Source organism: Neovison vison, chromosome 3 (genome assembly GCF_020171115.1).
Source record: "Neovison vison isolate M4711 chromosome 3, ASM_NN_V1, whole genome shotgun sequence".
NCBI lineage: Eukaryota > Metazoa > Chordata > Mammalia > Carnivora > Mustelidae > Neogale > Neogale vison.
Genome location: NC_058093.1, coordinates 143171569 through 143195542, shown reverse-complemented (window position 1 = coordinate 143195542; position 23974 = coordinate 143171569). Strand labels below are relative to the sequence as shown.

The 23974-nt window shown below is 39.2% G+C and overlaps 1 protein-coding gene across 15 annotated transcripts in view; it reads right to left on the bottom strand.

Moving 5' to 3' along the window:
* The window catches only part of TCF4 (transcription factor 4), a 351089-nt gene that overhangs the window by 168417 nt on the left and 158698 nt on the right, over window positions 1-23974 (bottom strand). For 10 of the 15 annotated variants that reach the window (XM_044242915.1, XM_044242914.1, XM_044242910.1 and 7 more), the window contains one exon: window positions 4714-4778. In XM_044242915.1, the coding sequence (XP_044098850.1) occupies window positions 4714-4778 (65 nt within the window). Of the gene's footprint in view, window positions 1-2227; window positions 2409-2803; window positions 2982-4713; window positions 4779-4885; window positions 4964-23974 lie in introns of those variants that run through there. The other 5 variants (XM_044242928.1, XM_044242925.1, XM_044242927.1 and 2 more) reach the window with 3 other exon arrangements.

Below are 23974 nucleotides of genomic sequence, written 5' to 3'. Positions count from 1 at the left end.
GCCTCATAGGAGTCTACAGAATCTTGGTGGAAGCCAACATTCAATGAATGCAAGTAATGGCAAACACAAGAGGTGCAATGAAGGCAATCAAAGTGCTGAGGCAGGACGCAGACATAGTACATGGATGGGAGAAGGTCCTGGGAAGAATGCACTGGGCCAGACTGACCCACTGTGCATCATAAACAAAGTATAATGTCAAATTAAAAAAAAAAAAAAAAGACAACATGTATTTCTGTTTCCACAAGACCTAAGTAGCCATTTTCTTAAGAAGGGACAAAGGATTTCATGCCTTCTCTGCTTATATCCTTTCCATTTTGACTTCTCATAAGGTAAAGTTAAAGGAGCCCAAAGTTTTAGAATGAAGTCATTTGTAATTCTTTTTGTTTCAAAAATAAAAATAATTAAGAGAAAAAAGGAATTCTTCAGTGTGCCATTCATTTCAGCACCAACTATAATGTTATATTTCAATGAACCCAAAACAATGAGGCTTATGAGCAAATCCAATTTCATATAGAGAAGACGCATTTTCTATACAGTTTCAAAGTTTCTGGAATTTAACGAAAGTATCGGAGAGTAAACCTAATTCTTAAATCCCGTCAGTTTTAAGATCTCAACATCAAATAATTTTATCAGCATAGTCCTATTTGATTACTTGCTGAGAAACAGAAAGAATGTGGATGAGGTTAAAACCTTGGACTTCACTAGAAAAAAACAAGATATGGTCTGGGACATTCAGTTGCAGAATTTTGTGTAAAGACTTCAAGCCATCTCCCTGATTTTCAGTAAATCACGAATTTTCACTGCCTCTTCAATGAAATACATATGCATTATATTTCCATGTCCTGAATAACCAAATTAAGGCAAGAAGTCTAAAAGCTTTTTCAAGGTCAGTGGCAATACCAGCTTTTGGACACGTCTTTAAAATAGAGTATATTCCTATAGATCATTCTAGGAAATGATCAAACCTAGCTGCACAGTACAATCACCTGGGGAATTGTCAGAAAAGCTAAGGCCCAACTCATAAGATTCTAATTTAATTGGTCTCAGATAGGGCCCAGGTTTCCATATAGTGTACCCCCCTCATACACACACACCCCACACACACCTTGCCCAGGAGATACTAATAATGAAACCACTATTTTAGACCTGGGCTATATCCCAAAAACAGAAAAGACAAACAATTCCTGATAATCAATCCTGAACTTCCATTTAAGGGGAAAACTTCTGCCTTAATAACAATCAGTTGTGTTGACATCATCATCTCATTCAAAAACAGAAGATCTCGGCAAGATAAAAAAGTTTGCAATCACCAAACGTCCTCTTCAAAGCAGCAAAAGAGGTCAAAAGCAAATGACTTTTTTTTTTCTTTTGTCATCTGCAGTGATGCCCATTAGGTATTAGCTACTGGTTATCATATTAAGGTCGGATGATCTTGCGAAAAACTTTATTTCCGCTCATTTTCATTTCTGTCAGACTTTCCATTATAAATTTTATTTTCTCTGCCAGTAAAAGTAGTATGAGGTTGCAATTTGGCAAGAACATTTTAAGCCTGGGTGTGATTTCCGTACCCCAATTTGATTTAAATTAGTTTTGTCGTATTTAGTGAGAACTAAAAAAAAAAAAGAAAAAGTCCATTTGGCTGCTTTGCTTTGTCTATTGGTTCATTTCCTATACAGTTTCAAAAGTCTGAAAAAGTTACCATGTTTATTTCTGATAATTTTACGTGGAAATGCATTAATGAATTCATATTATCCCTTTACTATTTATAATGAAAACAACTTAATAAAGAACCTGCCAGCTTTTGTGTTTTGGCTAAAATATGTGCTTTTTAAAAAGCCATGTGTCCATTACTATTATTGTTAAATCCTCAAGAGAAACATAATGGAGATAAATACATATATGTAAAATACATATATCTTTTAATCTGACGCATTTTTAAAATAACATACATTTCAGAATAATAATTGATTTCTCCAGGACAGCATTTTGCTACCTGTTGCTTACCACCACTTTTTCTCTACACCAAACAAAAGGCTATGGGACCTGAATAAGCATCTTCCCATGTCACAGGGCTCATCCCTCTAAGTCCACAGGATACATTGTTATAATACGATAAAGCTGCTTTTGGAGCTCCTCGGGGCGTATCATCTAAAGGATTTCCACGCAGCATCTCTAGAATGTAGTAAACAGGAGAAACAAAAGCTTCCTCTCCAGGAGAGCCACTCACCTTGCCACCCAGTGGGGAATCATTTCAGCTGTGATCTGCTACTTAGACTTGAAGCCCAAGATACCCGAGACTTTGCCTTTCTTTTTGGTTTGCATAGCTGGTATTGGAGACAGGGATATTCAAAAAGCAATTCGGCACAAGACAGATATGCACTGGAAGACGCACTATGGTCTGCTCTAGTCTCCAATTTCACGGAAAGCAGAAATTCATAATACGGGCACTTTTCCTCTCCAGCCCCTATTTTCTCAGTCAGGGAATTTCCGAAATTTTGCTCTTTTATTTATCCTTAAGGGATCACACTGTTTATGGATACCGCTGAGACCATGCTAAGCACAGAGATAGGTCTTGCAACACTCACGACCATGAAGCAGAAATAAGAAAGAGAGAAATTCTCCACACTCCACAGCTACATTATGAAGACTTTGTAAGAAAAGCATATGCAGTCATACTCCGATAGAAAGCAGCATTTTCCTGGACACGAATGTCTCAGAAGGAGCCTCCCGAGGCCCAGAAACTCAGCCGTCACACATCAGTCCGTCCACCTCTCCTCCACCCTCTGCCCCTTCCACTTCTCACCTTGTGTTTGCCAAAAAAATAACTTCAGTTTCACCCGAGGGAAGTAGTTCCCACAAACCGAGGGAGGGTCTGCGTCCCCGCACATACACAGACAGACTCACGCGGTCTGGATGATGCTTTAACAAGTTAAGGGGCCTCGCGCTTACTCAGCAGAGGAAATCTTTGTGTCTGTGAGGAATCACGCCAATTCCTATTAGTAAGAAAGGATACAGGGGCGAGGAAGCCTATTCTCTCGTTGACCAGAAAAAGAGGCCCAGCAAAAACAGAGACCTCTTGCCATGACCATCTGCAAAAAGGAAGGATGTTGTCAACTTTCTTCTCCCCAAAACTCTAATGACCTCTGCCTTGACCCTCAGAAACCAGATACACAGGAACCGGCCCTTCTGCAGGAATTGGGAGCTTTACACTAGAGACTCGGCACTGAGAGGCTTGTCGCCCGAGCTATCTGCCCCGAACATTTGCACTCACATTCCAAAGATGTTTCCGTTGTGCTGGAATGGCTGTGAATTTCTTTCCTGCGGAATTCTTTCCAAACAAACTGCTAGGAACTGTACTGTGCAGCCCGTGTGGCAGGAGCTGTAACCCAAGCACAGCTTCCCCTCATTGCAACCAAGCTTTCAGATGCTGAATAGGACGGAAGGGGTGGCTGGGTCAGAGGAGGCAATTTTAAAAATGCAAATATATCCGGGGGGGGGGGTGGATAAAATAAAATAAACCTCCACCAGAATTCCACCTCTAGTGACATCTGACTGATACATAAAGGTAACATCCTTCGCAGCCTCTGTTTAATTGCTACTACTGCCTGCTCACATTTTCCAGGATATATTAAACAGGTTGTTTCAAAAATTCAAAACCAATCCCCCCCCCACTCCCCCCCACCCCCGGGACCATTAAAGAAGATGGGTGAGTGAGCAGGTTCAAGAGCAAGCCTTCCCTTTCTAGCTTAAGAAGAATGTACATTCGGTTTGGGTGAGGAATGAAACAGTAGAAAGCTCTGAATATGAGACAGGATTACTAAATTCTAGCAAGAGTTCTCCCAAGTAAGAAACCGATGCACTTACAAAAAGAGAAAGTCTAAATCCTAAGCAAAATAAAGGATTTTAAACGTACGATTAATACCGATACTGAAGTTAAAAAGAAAGCATCTATCAAAACTCAATTGTCCTAAAACAAAGCTTATACTTTTGGCTAGGGGTAGTATTTTTAGAACTGGGCTTTCTCTGGAGAGGGCAAAGTATGCAAATGCAGAGTGCAGAAGGACACAAACACACACATGCTATACCTTTGTATTACATTGGCATTTTATTATTTAATTAAAGTACTCTTATTTTTCTAGCTCACGCATGCTTCCCTTGAGACGGCTTTGCTGTTAGCCTGCTGGCCTTGACTTCCAGCCAAAAACAATTCAGAAACAAAAAGGGACAACAAATCATATTTTCACAGACATTTTTATCCCTCAATACAACCCTGTTTTCACACAACATCATCCAGCCCCTATGAAAACTATAATTTAGGGCAATAACCACCCGAACCTAGGGTCTGACACATGGCTGCACGGAGTATTTCTAGTGTAAGAAATTCTTAAGTTCTTAATTGCAAATAAACTCTTTTGATAGAATCACTTTAAACGACATTGCTAGTTTGCAAACAGTGCCACTGGTACGGGCTGATGGATTAAAAAAGAAAAACAAGCCAGTGAAGGCAGTTGTGATACGGCAGGGATCTAGAGAACAAGAGGTTTATTACTCCCAAGCTCTGTGCTATTTCATTACTTTTTAAAAGACAGAGGCGTCGGCAGACTTTCCGTGCATCTTAGTGCCACGCTCGAAAATGCATCACCTAATTTACAAAACAAACTGATTTACCAGGTTCATTCTCTCAACCCTTCCCCAAGCAAGAGTCTCACTTACCTGATGGCAACCCTGTAAGGTTGATTCTCTCCCATAAGATGAGTATGAGCCCCTTTCTGTTTTACCTGCCAAGAGAAACAACAAAAAAAGTGTAAATTATGTTTTTCCTTAAAAAAAAAAAAAAAATCTCCAGGTAACAGACATCCACTTCTCTTCCCCGATGTTTACATACGTAAAGTAGGCACTACTGGCAATGTATGCAAGCAAGAGAGGGAATAACACTTCCTCTCTCTGGCTATGATAAACTGGAAAAAAAATATCCTTCATTCCTATTCTTAGCCAAACTGCTCCACACTTCCAAAAACTGTCATTCCAATGGCCTCCACTTTCTCTAACAAACAAATTGTCAGCCCTTATTTTCACTTTCTTTCTCTCGCAAAATTTAAACAATTTCATTTTTATTTACACAGCAGGCAAATTATCTATGTAATGACCCTAGTCTAGTAATTCCCATTGATTATATTGACACTTAATGGTGAGGCCAAAGCTAATCAATCAAGGCTCTCCAGATGGTGAAAATAGCAAAGAAACTACTCAAAATTCTGAGACTCTCTCTCTCCCTCTCTCTTTTTTTAAACTCCCTTTCCCAGGGGTACACCCCATCATGATCAAGACGATGATGGTGGAATTTACATTGGGGAAAGGGAGCTTTTGCAAAATCGTCTCCTCTGAACCCAAGTTCAGATGCTACCAATTGACCCAGTAGAACAAGGAAGAATGGACTGTCCATGTGCTGTGCCAATTCTAACAACTCAGTTTTTATCTGTAGATGTCTCTACACGGACGTATGGAGCCTCAGGTGCTATTTGGACACATCTAAGGATAAAATCAAGGCTGCTCGTTTGGTTTTTTTTAGAAGTATGTTTAGCTTTAATAATCTGCAAGGGAGACAATGAAGCCACATTACGAGAGATCTAAGCAGCAGACTTCAGTGACATGTGAAGAGTTGTCCCAGAAAATCGATCCATATTAGGACATCAAAAAGGACTAGTGGCATGATCAAGTACCCGGAAGAAAAACCCCATCCCACCCCACCCAAGATGAAGGGATACTTCTCTCTTCAAGACTAGAGCTGAGGGGGGCATAGTACTTTACCCACAACTCTACTATTCTTTCCAATGGGAAGATTCAGAACTAGTATTTTGAGAGATGGAATTGAAGTCCTTCTAGAGTTTATGACCCCCAAGTTTTCCTCCCTCCATGCCAGTTAAAATAAATGTTAAAAGTAACGGCGGTCATTTTTTATCTTTTGGTTCAACGACAATGCTATTAGAGTCTACCTTCCTGACACCACACAAAGAACGGATCTTTAATAAATCTTCTATCTTGTCAAAAGTGTAACTGGTACTGAAGTCACTATGTACATAAAATGGAAGGGGATTTTCAAAAGAAAGCCAATCCCTAGTCTTAAAATTAAACCCCCCTCTCTCGGTATTAACTTTTCTACTGGCCTCAGTGAATCTTGGGTTTAGGAAAACACTCCCTCTGGCTCCCCCATTTCTGGTATAGTGTTCAGGGCAAAGTAGAAAATCAATGCCCATATCAGTTTCAATTCCAATGACACAGGATGCCATCTCATAGACTGTCAGTCTTGAAAGATCTAAGAGAATAACTTTCATTGTATGAGGATTTTACATTAAACAGAAGACACATTTACCCGTTTCAGAAGCATAAATGGTCATGTACACATATTTACTTTTTGTTCTAAGTCAAACGTAGCCTACTTATACCCTTTATAAATATTACTAACAGAAAAAGCTCGGCCATTATGAGCTATCAAATGATGTTTGTCCTTCCTTAAGTTCTTGTGTCTAAAAAGCTTCAATAACAACAACGACATAGTTCTCTTTGACATCATATTCACTTGTTTAACTGCCAGAAAATCAGGTAGAGAGGTAGGCAGACAGATACATAGAAAGATAGAGGGATAAAGCAGAATTTACTCTGACTTCCTAGGAAATCGAACATGTAGTGTCCTGTTAGGGTAATTTCCAAAAATTGGATTGCAAAATACAGTAAGAAGGAAAAAGGGTTATCCTTCCCCCCCACCCCTCTAGAAGGAATTACTGAAGCTATCCCCTATAGTGTCTCACCACCTGGCATTATTTCCCAATCCGACTCCAGCACATAGACCTGGAAAGATGAATGTTCCTACCAGGATTTGTCTCAATTCATATATACAAGTTGGGGCTATTCCTTCCATTATTTTAAAGCCGGAAGGTCAGTGCACATAGTAAGGGAGAGAGGAAGAGAGAGAGAGAGAGAATATGAATGAAAATAAATGGGAGAGAAAGGAGAGAAATCAAGAGAGGAGGAGTGGAATGAAAAGAGCAAGGGGGTAGGGAGGAAAGGAGAGAGGAGAGTATGAATTCACGCTGCCCACAGTCCCCAAAGTGCTCTTGGCTACATAGACACGGCACTCTTTACTATCATATCAGATACAGACTGCTTAATCTTAATTTTGCTTGTTAAAAAATATTTATCCAGATACAAAAATAAACCCACTGCAAATTACAAGTTGTCAGGGTTAAAAATCTACTCCTGTTTGTGTGGGGGAGGATAAGAGACCAGCATAGACATGAATCATTCTCAGTAATTTGAGTGTTTCCATGACATCAATGGGCACCCGTCCAGGACTCTGTCGAAGTCTGCGAGGTACCAAAGAGGCAGCGCAGCCAGCAGGAGGCTGGGAGGTGCACTTTTTTTTTTTTTTTAATTTATTTATTTATTATTATTATTTTTTTTTTTTTTTAGGATTATGCTCCTTGTAAAGATTTCATCTATAGCAACCACTTTTACCATCAAATAGATGGCTCCAGAGATCCTGAACGAACACATTTCATTCTGAGAGTGTAAGCCTTTAACTTTATTACATCTTTTTGTTTCCAAATTCAACTATAAATCTGCCCTCAGAGCCCAAACCCCTGTTTGGGAGCAAAATAATCAGGGACTGGGGATAAACCCAAGCACCTTCTCAAACATATGAGATCTATTCCCATCATTTGCTAATGACAAACAGCAGCCATTTTACAATGACATCTCAGTTTCTAAAATACATACACACAAACATAGATTATATATATATGTATGTATCTTTGTGTAAACTGCCCATTAAAAATTAGCTATGGTTTTGATGTTGATTTTCTGCTTAAAATTCACTGCAACATTTGTTTCAGATAATAAAATGTTCAAGAGCGCTGATAACATGTTTGAGGAGGATTCTTAAGTGACTATCTGTGCTCATGAACACAAAAGCCCCTCAATGTCTGCATTTACTCTATGTCAGGCGTGGATTTTTGTCACTTAGACCAACTGGCTGGCGCGGACAGCTTCCTTCCTCCCTTCTCCATTCTTCGACACCCACCTCCCCCCCCATCCCCACAACCACAACAGAGCTTTGAAAGAGCGAAAGACCCTATTTTCCCAATATTTAAAAGAGATAGCAGCGATGAACAAACCCGGCGCGTTCACTGCGGAATTTTCGAGACGACCCTCCAGTACTAGAATGCGACAGCCGCTGCGGATATTTTTTGGCACAAAGACAATGGTGGCAGTGCCAAGCCCCATGGCTAAAACTACTCAAAAGAGGCATAAGGGTAGCATTAATCGCTCAAGTCTTTTACTGCATGGAGTACTGTTGTCCATATTTTAGAAACTAAAAGTACCCGTTAGTAACATTTGTTGTATGCCCATAAAGGGGTGGGGGGTGGGGGGGGTTTCTGAAATATATACCAGCAACCAATCTTGTCAGGCATTTGATTCATTTTTATACCTAAAAGGACCAAATGTTAAATTTTGCTGCTGGTGATGATTTGCCTTGCATGAAGCGAATGATATGACCTAATGGAGCACACTGAAGGCTGAATGAAAGCTATAGAGACGAATTCATATAAACTAAGTCGACATATTGGCTAAACAACTTTCTTCTGCAAAAATGATGTATACAAGGAACATGTAATACTATGTCACAATTTTTTAAATTAAGCAAGAAAAACGCTGTAAATGAGCAGACACAACATCCGTCAATCAATCCTTCTGGAGACAAAGGAGATCAACACGCAGCCCCTTCTCCAGAACAAGTCAGCATCTACAGTGAGCAAACAATCCAGAAAGTCAACACGTGTTTTGACCAAACTAAACCCACCAGCTGCTAAAACCTATATTTAAATTTGATTATTAAAAATGGCTATAAATGATAATCAATAAAGGATTTCCTTGCCTCTTCTGTTGCCCTTGAAAAACTAATCTGAGCAGAAAATATAAGCTGCTTCCAATTTTTTTTTAGATTCTTCTTGATCTATTCGGTAATCCTCTATCTTGCTGCCCTGGAAAGGTTAAGGGGGAAAAATGGTTTTTTGTTTGTTTGTTTGTTTGGGTGCAGTATTGTTAACACATGTCTATATGATTCCAAATTTAGTACTTTTATATTCTTCTGTCATTTTCTATTTGCCTTCTAATTTTTTCTTTCAGTATATCCATGGTATCCTATTGTAAGAGAATGCCCAGGGAACTGAATAAGAACGAAAATATTTCTCGAAGAAAAAAATGACCTCATAAACCCATTCATTCACAGGGATACATCCAAGAAGTGTCAGTTCTGGTCGATGACTACACCTGAACAGTTCTAATCCACATGGAAACAGACAAGAACAACTTATTGATACTATGATTTCTGCAGATAAGCTGTGACATAGAAGACCGCGTTGGTGGTTGACCAGTAGGGTGATAACAAGGTCACGTTTGAGTCTCTAACCTTTCATTCTGAAAAGGTCACTTTTAAAATGATATATAAATGGTAGGCATCTCACCCACCACTGAAAAAGATGCACCTGTACCAGGGGAACATATCATCCCATGAAAAGCCTTAATGAAAAATTATCTGATGTTTCAGGACAAACCAAGCAAGGCTGCTTCACTGTTAATCCCCATTCTGGGAACTGAAGAATGAGCCTTTTGTTCCCTGGCATCAGACTCGGGAACTCATCATAACCATGTTCAGATCAGAATAAATCTCTGTCCCTGTCCCCAACCCCAACCTATCCCTGGTTACCCTATTAATTAGTATTGTGATGATGATGATGATGATGATTTTGCATACTGAAAAGACTATCATTAAACAATGACTGAAATTTGGGGCGGTTCTGAAAATATACATGAGGTTACTATTTAGAATCCTTTTATCTTTTCCATGCTCACTTTTCCCTCCTTTGCCCAAGTAAGAATAGCTGAGTCCTGGCCATGTATTGTTGCCCAGTACCCAAAGGCCTTATGTAGACTGATTTATTCAATCTGCACAACAACCGTAGGAGGCAGGTAATATAAACACCCATTTTGTAGATGAGCAAACTGAGATACAGAAAATTGCCCAAGGCTACACAGGCAGTAAGTGACTTAACCAGGATTCAAACCCTGGCACTTGGATTCCAAAGGTTATGGTCCTAGCACTACTCTGTGCTGTTGGTATTTAAACTCTTTAAAAAAAAAAAAAAATCTATAAATAAGCAAGAAGCCCAATACTGAAGACTCAAATCCCAGAGCTCAAAACACTCATGAATTTGATATGAAATTAATGAAAGTGTCTTATAGGTGGTGATAATTTACATTTACATGGTGTTTTATCCCTAAAAGGTCTCTTGGTACTTTAGAGTTGTGCGAATGATGTACACCACACCTGTAACGTCGTACAATAAGCTGCAACCTTCTCCATGTTAACTTGAAGCCACTAATCCACAAACATGGCAGCAGCCTGAATCTCTACACTTTCCCCATGTGAAGAGTATGACTTCGTCTTAAGATATACAGAGAGGAGTGGAAGGAAAAAATACCATTATAATCTAGGACAATGCAGCATCGCTCATGAGGGTCTCTCTGAAATAATAAGCCCACAGCAGACTCCCCAAAACAAAAGGAAGGCCGATTTCAAGGGCCTAGGAAATGTTACACCCCATCTACATCCCTCCCCCAGAAATGTACATTACATATTAACATGTTAAAGCCTCTGACAAGTCCTTCACTGAAGACATTTAATTTAGCTTAACACTATCTTTCTTAAACTTATGTGACTACACCTAACTGCCCCATATCTTTTTGTCTTAATACAAGTCATGAGGAACTTTGGGAGCTACTATTACTTAAAAACAATAACAACGACCAAAAACCCAAACAAACAAACAAAAACCCTTACCACTAAGAATGTATTAGGTCAATAAATGTTTGTCATTTACTATGAAATAAATAATGTAAACCTAAAAATTGTATTTTATTTTAACTAAGTTGATCTAAAATCCTTGTTCACTATTGGTGATGTTTCCGTGCAGATACACCTTTGTTATTCGGACTAGCTGGTCCACTTTGCCCCAGATCCCTGTTCGGTGGTGAGAGGCCGAGACTGCATTTGCAAGAAGTCAGAAGCTGATCTTCTTCCGATCCCCACAATTTAAAGAGCACTGGTTCTCTCCTACAGAATCTTTTTGTAGCAGGACAACTCGATCTTCAATCCATCGGCATTCAAAAATCCAAACTTAATAAATGTTATGCTAAAAGAAGAATTACAACTCAATTCCAGCAGATAAACTAGTCTTTCCACAGCCTAGAAAAAATTTCTTCCTTCCCCTCTTCCTAAATTGAGACCAGAAAGACAAGGGGTGGGGGGGGATGTGAGTAGGCGCATAATTTGTAGCAAAGGATAATGGGAAGTAGGGAGCTAGCCATCTCCCCAGAAAAGACTAGCATCGGTCTTCTTTTTCACTGATGTGCTTAAGCCATAAAAATAGAATGCTCAGTAATGATCTATAGCTCTGATCCTGGAAAATTAGGAGTCTTGGCTGCACTTCGTCACTGATTCACCTCGTCTCGTCTAGACACTGCGCTGCCTTCAAAACAGTGGGTGGACTAAGATTCCAGATATGATGACTGTCTTGAGGCACCACCAAAGCTCTCCCCTTTGGGGGCCTGTCTATGGTGCAGAATCTATACTGAATTTTCCTTAAAGCACTTACATCTGCAAAGCACGGTATGGTATGCGAAGGAATTTAACTTACATATTTAAGACAACACACCCTAAGAACTCCTTCGGTGGGCACTTTAAGCTCTATTTTTTAATAGATGAAGTCACTAAAATGAAGAAAGGACAACCAACTTCCATAAGTAGAAGAGGTTATACAGGTATCAAGAGATGAAGCTAGAACATCAGCTTCCAACTCCGGCACAAAAGCTCCTTTAGACAACATGCCACTTCTTTTTGGAGTGTTCTAGATGTAATGTCCACATCTCCTCTATTAACAAAGATTATTCCACCTGTCTTCTTCTCATTGTGCGCCACAACCCCTCCCTTCACATCCTTTTAATTCTGATTGTAAGGCAAAAAGGACTGGATAAAAAGGCTAGAGATGATAAGCATTTTGAGTGACTGTCTCTGGTATACCAGAAAGCACTTTCCAAACGCACAATAAAAAAGTACGGCCTTAGATTATGGGACATGCCCCAGACAACAGCCAAAACAGTCCCCTCACTCGGTGTCATGCTCAGGAGAAGTGCACACATTATCAAATTAAAGCACACGAGTTTTATGCTTTATTTTCCACATGCAGGAAAATCTTTCATTGAAAATAACGCTAATTCCACAGAGTGTGCAATTAATCAACATAATCACGGGGATAAGTTAGCTGTTTGGGGAGGTGTGTCAAATAACTCTTTAAGGCCACTAAAGTGCCACTTCAGCCACCAGAGTAATGATTTTCTGAATCAGCAATTTGTACAAGGGTCCCCTGGAGACCTGAAGAACGAAGGGCAACCCCGAAATCACTCAACTTACTTCTAATGAGTAACTTACCACTGGCTTTATGTGAATAAGATCTTAATAGTTCTGCCGACCCTGTTTTACATTGTTATCACAGTTTGTGTGTGAGACTGGCTCTGAGAGGACCACAGCAATTACGGACTTGGGTGCCCTCTGAGGAAACAACATAAATATTTGAAAGCTTACTTTTGTTATTTGAAGAAACATAATCGTTTTTATACAAAAATAAAGAAAGGTCAATCTTGCAGTATACGCTAAAGGCATCAAAGCAAGCAGAGAGAAATATTTTCACTAGTCATAGGAGGAAAGGAAGACACAGGATGGGCGTGGAGAAAAGCAATCCCCCCAAATTCTGTTCTATGGCTAAGAAACCTTGCTGGTCATAAGAATCATTAGGGTAAGGGTTCTTTCTTACAAAAGAATCTGGGTTTCTTTACTCCATGGCATTTGCATTCAGTAGAGTAGGATCTGGTCTTCTAATTCTAGTCTCTTCTATTCTATTTTTATTTTATTTAAAAGATTTTATTTATTTGATAGAGAGAGCGAGTGCCCACAAGCAAGGGGAGCAGTAAAGGGAGAAGCAGGCTCCCCGCTGAGCAGGAAGCCTGATGTGGGGCTTGATCCCAGGACTCTGGGATCATAACCTGAGGCGAAGGCAGACACTTAACTGACTAAGCAACCCAGGTGCCCCTAATTTTTTTTTTTTTTTTAAATAAAATTCTACTGGTTAGTCCAACAAGCCAGGGGTAACAGTAACCAATTTTAGTGGCAGCCTCTAAGGTTACATCAGATGGAACGCCAATAAGCCTGGTGGCCTGGTGGATAGCAACAACAAAAAAAATAGGTTACTACCCAATCCAGTCCATTTAACTGGATTTTTAAAAACAAAAAATTATTGATTTCCGAGGCCCTTTCTGACAGTTGTAGTTCAGAAACCTTTTTCTGGCAGCATACTTGGCCTTTAAATTTGTTCATCTCCACTAATGAAGACTGGTTGTTTCAAAGAAATTAGTCTCCCATTACCAAGTATTTTCACCCTCTCTTAAATGACAGGATTCCAAGATATGAGAGTCCCAGGGGTGAAAGGTCACTCCTCTTCTATCAGATCCACTGGCCACTGCTCTGAAAGCATCCTTTTCCTCATTCTATCCCAAGCCAGAAATCACCTTTACATCCCAAGGTCAACCTCTAGTGAACATAGTTTGTTAAAAGGGCCCTTTCACCCATTTATCTACCCTTCCATGCCCTACTGAAGGCAGTCCACACACAGGGAGAGAAGGTGGTCCTTTGATCCCTCTGGAGGGGACCCGTGACATTTCTGGTCAGAGGCTGTAGAAAGATCATATGAATAAAAACTCTGCTGAGGCGCCTGGGTGGCTCAGTCATTAAGCGTCTGCCTTCGGCTCAGGTCATGATCCCAGGGTCCTGGGATCTAGCCCTGCATTGGGCTCCCTGCTCAGCAGAAAACCTCACCCTCTCCTGAGGCTTGTTTTCCTTCTCTCGCTATCTATCTCTGGGTCAAATAAATAAAGAAAATCTTTAAAAAAAAAAAAAAAAAAAAAAGACTCTACAGCCTGGCTATTTTTTTTTTTTTAAAGTTTACCAGCAAAATTTAAGAAAATCTAGAGCTACATTTCACCATTCAAATCACTTTTGGCAATAAATTATTTGCTGTCCATTAAGCTGATGTTCTAACGGAGTCTTACTAATATTAAACATAAAAAATAATACTGACCAGACTCTGAGTAAGCCACAGTGACACAGAAAACAGAGGAAAAGGTTTAGTATTATGTTTGTTATTGTGTCTATAAAGGAAAATCACATATTTCAGCATCATGGCATATAGGTAATGGCCTGAGTTTTCAAGTCAAGTTTATAACTAGCAAAAATAGGGGTGCCTGGGTGGCTCAGTGGGCTAAGCCTCTGCCTTCAGCTCAGGTAATGATCTCAGGGTCCTGAGATCGAGCCCCGAATCGGGCTCTCAGCTCAGCAGGGAGCTTGCTTCCCTCTCTCTCTCTCTGCCTGCCTCTCTGCCTACTTGTGATCTCTTTCTCTCTGTCAAATAAATAAATAAAATCTTAAAAAAAAAAAAACTAACAAAAATATAATAAGTATCATCTCTCAAAGAAACCACAAGGACATTTGATATGATACTCAAGACTGAACCAAAGTAAGACGGATGGGGATCTCATGAAGACTTTAAATATAGTTTAGACATATGTATAATATATACAACAATTATACTTACATATATACACATACACATAAGAAAGATTTAAAATTTTTAAGTTCTTTTTATTTAAGTAATCCCTACACCCAAAGTGGGGCTTGAACTCTCAGCCCTGAGATCAAAAGTTGCACACTCTTCTGACTGAGCCAGCCAGATGCCCTCATTTTAAACCCCAGACAGAAGATAATGCTAGTATCATTCATTTATATACGTAAGACAACAGATTCTCCGGCCTTAGAACTGAATTACAATATGTCTCTATTCCCTAAACATCCATGACCGAGAAGCTGGGGGGAAATAGCCTAAAATACAAAATACATTTCAGAGCATCCATAGAGCAGACAAAGAATGGGAATGCTGATCATGTTTGATCCTGATCAACTTTAAGAGATCAGGTCCACAACAACCAAAGAGGAAAGCAAACAGGACTAAACTCCTCAGAGTCCAACTGCCTTGTGACAAGAATCTCCGCTAAAGGAAGATGATGGTTCACAGATAAAATAATTACACAAGCTGCTGAGGCCCGCACCATGGTGTTTAAGGAAAGCCTCCCAAAGACTGAGTACATAAGCATGACTCATCAAGAGAGGAAGGCAGGGGGCACAGGAAGGAAGGGCGAGGCCATGGGAAGGATGGTCAAAAAGAAGAAGGGAGGAAGGTCAAGGGAGTAGTCAAAATACTGACCTCATCCAACCAAATAGGCAAGAAAATAATGTACATTATAAGGAGCAGAGAGCAATTTTCAGTCCAGAAACTTGCAAACATGATCATCTGGACAGTTGTAAAAGAGGTCCAAAAAACATGAACTATGGAAATAAATACTTGTTGGGGCCTCTGTGTACCCCGTGTTGGAGGCTGGTACATCAACAGCGGACATTGTTCCCAAGAGGTAAGGATTTAGATGGCTGAAATGCAAGGGAGCAAACCCAACAATGTGCATCGGTAAGGGGCGAAGGGGTGTACCGAAAAGCACAGAGGAGGAGACTGCTGAATGAACCTCATCGGGTAACAGGTGGCAACAGGAGAGTGTGTGTTTGAGATTCCGTGCAAGACGCTATTATAACTTAGGGGCAACTTGAGACTGGTTAGAAGGCATTTCAGAGTTATTAGACATTGTTCAATAAATCAGAGACACTTGTATCATTTATTCCAAACAAATTTTAAGGTAACTTAAATTGGCAAGGTACCTAAATTTTAAGGTACCTAAAATTGGAAAGATGGGAAGCTGGGAAAAACTTAGATGACATTTCCTTCCTTCCCTAACTCTAAACTCTTCAATCATTCAATAGTTTAGGGAGCTGGCTGGGGATATGTAGAAGTCATTTGCTTACAAATCAAAGAAATTTATAAGGTAAGACAAAAGAACTGCAAAAATCTAAACTGTGCTTAGGTAACAACTAGCAGATTGACTCAGTCGAGTCATTCATTTCAAGCTGTGTAGAAATCACTAACACATATAGTTATTATGAAGAATTTGAGGAAACCTTGTTAATAAAAGAACTGTTGCTATTTTAAAGACCCGTCCATCACCCAGAGCCCTGGTCTTCACTGTCAGAACCCTAGGGTACCCTCCATCCAAGCAATGGTGGAGAGGCCAGAATGTCCCCTCTGTGACTGCCCTTGTCCTGTGACCTGGGGACCTGGGGACAAAGAGACCATTGGCGATTTGCTCCTTTAACATCTCACACTCTACAAACAATAACCAAAAGAGGCAAAACCAAACAAAAAGAGGTTCCACTCAAACTACCATTCTCAATGTCTGCCCGCGGGGGGGTGGGGGGGGGGTGGCACAGCTTCATTTGGTCTGCAGAGAAGCCAAGAACACCTTGGTAAAATATTGCGATGGACAGTCATTATCCTTCACAAGACAAATGAAAACTCTTGACACGATCAGGGAGTTTTCTCCTAGAGATTATCTGCCACATCTATTACCTACAAAGAGTCATATGGCAAAGTCCCAATAATTTATCTTTTTGAAGTCCATTCCTAATTTAGTCCCAATAAAAGTTCTTCTTAAGTGTAATCAGACCAGGGGGAACTATGAAAGCAACGAAAACACAATCAATGGTAATATGAAATCAACCACTGAAAAATTCAAGACTGGGGGACGCCTGGGGGGCTCAGTGGGTTAAGCAGCTGCCTTCGGCTCAGGTCATGATCCCAGCGTCCTGGGATCGAGTCCCACATCGCGCTCCTTGCTCGGCAGGGAGCCTGCTTCTCCCTCTGCCTCTGCCTGCCATTCTGTCTACCTGTGCTCGCTCTCTATCCCTCTCTTTCTGACAAATAAATAAAATCTTTAAAAAAAAAAAAAATTCAAGACTGGTATGTACTCGACGTGTTGTTTGACCTATCAGGAGTCTACTTAGCAAAATCAAACAAACAACTCCCCCCACCAAAATTATTTTCAAACATAAACAAATTAGCTGTCATTCCCAGTATTAGCCTACAACTTTATAATAACTACAAATATTTATTATTATTTTTATAAAAATGCAAAGACAAAACACACCCAAAAAACCCAACGGTGAAAAGTAAAACAAATGAAGAAGCCCTCGCAAGGGCTGGTTCCAATCTGAGCAGCCAGCAGAGGGCGCACATGCCCCAACAAGAGCTGGCTGTGGCCAGGCACCACCCAAACTCACTTCAGACAAAGTCTGACCAAAATTTGAATTGGGGGGTGAGGGGGAGCGGCGGGAAATCATCCTATCGGTGGTATTAACGAAACAAGCATGCTCACTTTAGGATCAGTGTGAAATATACAATTACACTTTATTATTAAATACTGACTTTAACAGATTTCTTAGCTGCTTCATGGGAAGTTGTCCATTAAAAAATATATATATAATTCTTTGTATGGAAGTGTGGTTTCAACAGTTTTCAAGGTCACTGCAGTTTTTTATAGTTCTATTATTAAGAATTATCTATAATACACGAATTTGTGGCATAACATATATTAAATTTCTAAAACACAAACACTTGTTTTGGTGAGTATATTAAATTAACTTTTGTAAATAGAGTCTCGTTTAATATATTTCCATGTGTCATATATAAATCTAATGAATTTTTGTAACTCTGGAGCAATCAAATATGTATCACTTTATGGTTAAATGAGATACATGAGTTACTTATTTTTCCACTTGCTTGCGCTTGATTATTTGGGTTTCTGTATTATAGCAGTTGGGGTTACAGGGGCACCTGGGTAGCTCAGTCGGTTAAGCATCTGCCTTTGGCTCAGGTCATGATCCCGGGGTCCTGGGATAGAGCCCCACATCAGGCTCCCTGCTCACAGGGGAGCCTGCTTCTTTCTCTCCCCTTGCCACTCCCCCTGCTTGTGCTTTCTCGTTTGCTTTCTCACTCTCAAATAAATAAGATCTTTAAAAAATATATAATATTTGGGATTACAGTAGATCGTATCAGAAAAACACCTAGCAGCTACGTATGAACATGGACGTATAGAAAGGGCACTGTTTATCCTTTTAAGGAAGTTTTCCTATAAATGCAAAAGCCACAAACTCCTCCTAAAGCTTTCTAAGCTTGTGATTTCAGAAATAGTATCACGACTTGAAAAAAAAGGAACTACCTCATAAAAGCACCAAATTAAAATTGACATCAAATACTATATTTTTTCCATTTACATATACAAATTAAATAATCCATAGAATGTTCAGTGTCTAATTTCGAATAGATTGGAATAAACGGAAGGTGTGCATTTAAGTTTCAAGATGGAAAGCTTGGTAGGATAATTAACAGTCACTTGTCCATCCACCTAAATGATCATTTCAACCTCACATCTCCTCACCAAACAGAAACAATGAAGCCATGTAACATCTCCATAAGGTGATTTTTTTTTTCCTTACGCATTCTCGGTAGATTTGAGAGTTGAACTTAATTTACAGCATCTACAAACCAGGTGGTTTAGGTTACATGTAGGTCACGATAAATAATACTTATCCTTCGGCTGATGTGGCTACACCATTTCTGCATAAGTTAAAATGACGACGTTTTATTATTCCTAAGCACTCAATTCTGAAATGTTTGCACAATCTGTTAAGTCCAGGCAAATTTAAACGATTCTGACATGCAGCCTGCTAAGGCCAGTGACGGGGATAATGCCTCTTTACGTGGGTAAAATTTTGTGACATAGAGGTCACTCTCTTAAGGGGAATCAACTGTGTGTCTCCTCTTTGCATTTCCACCACAATCCTTCATCCTGCAGCCTGGAGCTGAGAGCGAGATGCAAGAAAGGAGCCGAGTGCTCAAAGCAAAAATCTGCTTCCAGGACAATCCATTATATCTGACAAGTTAAATGTTCCATGGTAGGCCATATGGCACCAGAGCAGGCCCGACGATGGGAGAGGGGAACTCGGCAAATGCATCACAATTAAGGAGTTTGGCTACAGACTTTACTTTGAATTACTTTTTTTTTTATTATTATTATTAAATTTCAAATGCTGTTCCCCCTCGATTTTCAAAGGAATCCCTTTTATGAGATAATTTCTAAAGTTGTTCCACAATTTCTTTTCCGTCTCGTGACTGTGGGTACTGAAATCTAAAGGCTAAGATACACATGGCCCTTTTTATCAAATGGAGTTTCAAAGGGGAGGACCTGTGGCCTCGTTTTAAAAATTTGAAGACAAATAATGAGAAGACTCTCTCTGTTCACCAGACAGGAATATGTAAATGAAATTGGTCATTAGATTGGGACATTTGAGTGAAACTGATAGAACATTAAAGTAATTCGGTTTCCATTCTTAAGTCTAAAAAAATCTTAAAAGCCATAGTCATAACTGGCATGTCCCTATTTCTTCCACAGTTTGCTTAATATTTATGAAATTAACAAATTCATGGAAGACTTCCTCAGTTGCATTTAGCCCTTAGCAGGCCACCAGAAAGGACCTCTGCATACGCCTGCTAATACCATGTCTCAGACCCAAGTCTGATAAGCTCTTTAAGACACTCCTTAAAACCAGGTGGTCCGTGGCAATAAATACTGGTTGTTGGAAACGGCATCACGTAAATAAATACCTGGGCTGTGATCAAGGTGTGCGTGTATTCCATGACAGGAGAGGAAATGAAATGACCAAAACAGTATCATCCCACCACGGATATCACCGTTCATTATGTCATTCTTCTAAATAAAGAAAACAAATGTTTTTATTTCTCCTGCAGAATTCTCAAGAAGAGAACTGGACACACACTAAAAACTGAAAATGCTTTCTAGAGAAGTGTCCAAATGCAGCTGGTCTAGTGTCTAACAGTAAGCTTACACCCTCAGTTCCTGGGCAAGACACATTCTTAAGGAAATTTTCATATAATCTGATATAGATACACGTATGTAAGCATACACATATGCAAATTATAAGGGGTAGGTTCTTCTCAACAAAAGCGATTATTGTTCAAGTATTCACACTGGTTTGCAAACATGAAATTCATGACGATTGAGAGGAATATGTAAGCATCTTTCCGAAAGAGAAGACACTAAGACTTATTTCCCTAAACTATTTTCACTCTCCATTTCTCCAGAGGGTCACTATTTCCTTCCAACGTACCCGCCTCTACCTTAATTAAGAATAACATTATTTCAAAGAGCATATCCAGATACTTTACAAAAATGGGTTATTTTTCTTCACATGTCAAATCAGTAACACATTTTCTGGTGGTCCCACAGTTAATACTTGTGAATAATCTAATATAATCTCATATTTGCATCTCTCTTATTTTTTAACATGGGACAGTTCACGGAGTTATGAAGATGACATGTGGGTTATGAATTGGTGGTTTGCATTAAAAATCAATTGTTATAGCTCTTCGTTTTTATCAAGTGATTTGACATAAGCTTCATCATAATCCTGTTAGGTAAGTTTCATAACTATTATCATTAATACTTTCATTCAACAGATAAGGAAAAAAGGAGATTCAGAGAGGTTATGTATCTGCCTTAGAGCACACAGCTCTGTAATGGAGCCACATCTGCCCAAGCCTATTTCTGATGCCAGCATTTTATCGCCATGCCACACCATATACTTCATGAAGTAGGCGTATTAAAAAGATCTAAGCAAGTGTTACTTAGGAATGCAAGTATATATTATACATTTTTATTTCATATTGAAGAAAGTAGCCAAATAGCCTGTTATTACAAAAATGCCCAGTTTAAAAAAAGCACCAGGATCCTATGCCTGGGTTTTCTAGGAGGACAGCTCACACACTCAACATGCAATTTCACAGGGATACACTCACACACAGACACACGCTCGTAAGATGGAACCATGCACACTTTAGCACCAACAGGGTACACTGGGCCACTGTGTACTGTAGATCCTCTTTCTGTGTATCCAGATCCACATTTTTATTACTAATTAAAATGTCCAGATGGTAAAATAACACCTGATCTGAGGGGCTTTTAAGTACAGTAATTGTCAACGCTCAACTCCTACATTGTTAACAAACTGAAAAAATTGGCCTGGACTGAGTTGTTACATGTACTGTTTCCAAACCAAAAGTGAAATGAAGTTAAAACTCTAATAATTTGAACAGAAAAATGCCCACAGGAAACTCTTTACCCAGAAAAAAAAAAAAAAGGAGAAAAGATCTGCCATTCAAATCATGACTATTGAGAGAAAGTCTGCAAACTCCAACAGAACCGAACGTCATATCATAGCAATTCAGTTTGTGTTTTATAGGGGAAAAATACACAATAGGGGGTAAAAATGAGGTTAGAGCTAGCTGTTCAATAGCCATTCAATCCTACCATTTCATAAGGCCTTTCTCTGCACCTTTTGTGTTATGGGTTTCTAAATAAAAACCAATTAATTTTTAAATGTATTTGTGTCTCTTTCTTTTTTCTTGTTTTGGAGTTTTTTTTGTTTTGTTTTTATTTTTGTTTTTGTTTTGTTTTGTTTTGCATTTCTATGCCACATATAGGTACAGACCTTAATCATAATGCCAAAACATTTATTATCTCATCTGCTGTTTAAAAATACAAATTCTGGGATGACCCCTGAAATTCAGGTTAGGCCTTCCTTCATGAATAATATACTTGGGTAAATGACAAATGCTTTTAAAAATGTTTTAGCAAGTTACTTCCTAATCCTAAAAGGATTCTTTTTTTTTTTTCCTCAAGCAAACATTTTTGCAAATATTTAGGCTGCTTTGATACGCAAATGTTCTCCCAAACATTTCCCCCAGCCAGCCAGCCACTGAAATCTCTCCACAGACCCCAACCAATGGGAAAGTTTGCAAGGGAAATAGGAGAAACAACTGGAGAAGAACACTGCCAGGAACCCTGGCTTCCCTGGCCACAAACAAATGTTGATTTTGTTGCAATACCTGAAACGAGACCTTGGGATGTTTTAGTGAAACTACTTTAAAATGCCCAGTCATGGGGCTGTAACTCCCCTTGACTGAAGCAACAGTTTCTGGGGAGGGTAAAAATGATCGCCCACAGGTTTCCTATTTCAGAGTTCAATAACTCCAGTAAATGTGACTTGCTGCTGGACAGTGAAAATCTCATCACTTTTAAAAGAAAATGCCCACAGGAATTAACATGTGAGAAACAGAAAACAAAAACAAAACAAAACAAAACAAAGCGACAAATAATAGTACAGCCAGGGTCTCAAATCTTAACAGGTATAATAGGAGTACTTTCAAAAATGTTCTCCCACAGGAATAAGCCAGGGGAGAAGAGGTCCCTAGAGCCATCCTTACTACATAAATAACTCAAGAAATCACTCATGCAAATGAAGGATTTCTAGAAATAAAAGCGAGAGGATAGCATTCCAAAATAACTTGTAAATACAGGATCAATACAATTATTATGAGTAAAAACAAACTCTAAGACTCCCTTTCCCTTTTATACTCTGCTTCCAAAACATCCCCAAAACCGGGTTTGGGAAATAATGGGATTCTCCAAGAACAGGTTAACAAATCATTTCACACCAAGTCTCCAGTTTATTCAGTAACATAAGCCACCAGAGGCTGGCTACACAGAAATCAAAACCCAATTTCAGGATTCTGGTAGCTAGCACCACGCTAGGCGTCCCTTCGGAAGGTGTGAGTTGGTGTACTTTGTGAATTTGGTGGGAGGAGAAAAGTTAACAGTGAGTTTACCAAAGCCAGTGGAATGTTGAGCTTATAAAATTACAATGATCTGCTTTCTCAGCCACGAACCTGCTAATCTACACTCGTTCCTTCAATTCTGCCATCATTTCCTCATTTACACATATTAGAAGTGGTCAAAGATTTCATCAGATGTGGTTTTGACAACAGCAGCAAAGTGCCTAAAGCCACAGATTTTTAATTGAGCCCAAAATACAGATTTTAGGGAAAAAAGAACCAATCACAGCAGGAAGGGCTTTAAAAGCTGGTGGGGGGGGGGGTGGAGAAGGAAACATTATCTTGAATAGTTACTCTGCACTTAGTTGCACTATGTGAGAAGAAAAGAAAAGGGCTCTATAAAATGTCAGAATTAACCGATCGTTTCAGATTGCTTACAGGTGAAATTCTACCATCTGGATGGGCAGTTTGCCCGCATAAAATAGAAGTAAACTATAAGGGAAAAAAAAAAAAAGTAAATCCTTCTTCTGCCTCCTATTTTAACACAATAGATTTTAAGGGAAAGAGGACAGAGCCACCATAATCTCCAGACATTAACACCACACACACACACACACACACACACACACACACACACATTCATGTACAAACTGAGAAAACAAAAGTTGGAATAAAGCAAGAGACAAATAAAATTCTGTTTCTTGGAACTCTGAGATGTAGTGAGGAATAAAAACATAGTCATTCTTAATCGCATAACAGGGGAAAAAATTTACTTTCAAGTCCTCATTAAATAACCGATGAGACTATTTTACTGAGATACTCTAAAAAATAAGACCTAGGCTATCAAAGTTTCTATCTTCTCCAAACAAGGCATATTTATATTCTTTATTTATGCTGGGCTAGCAACTTTGGGAATTACAATTTAACTTAAAATAAACAGGAAACTGCATCTTGGGAACTGCCTGAAGTTGTTTTCTATCATTTGAGAGTGAAAATGCTTATAAATTTGACAATTTATAAAGACATATGCTTTCATTCTCTCTTCTTCTTAATCCTCATACAAACCCTTTTGAAAAAACTATTTACAACTATTCGCAAAAAAAAAAAAAAAAAATCTGACTCTAGTGATAATCATTTTTGTAACCTAATGATCAAATCCCAAATCAGGTCAGAACTCTGTT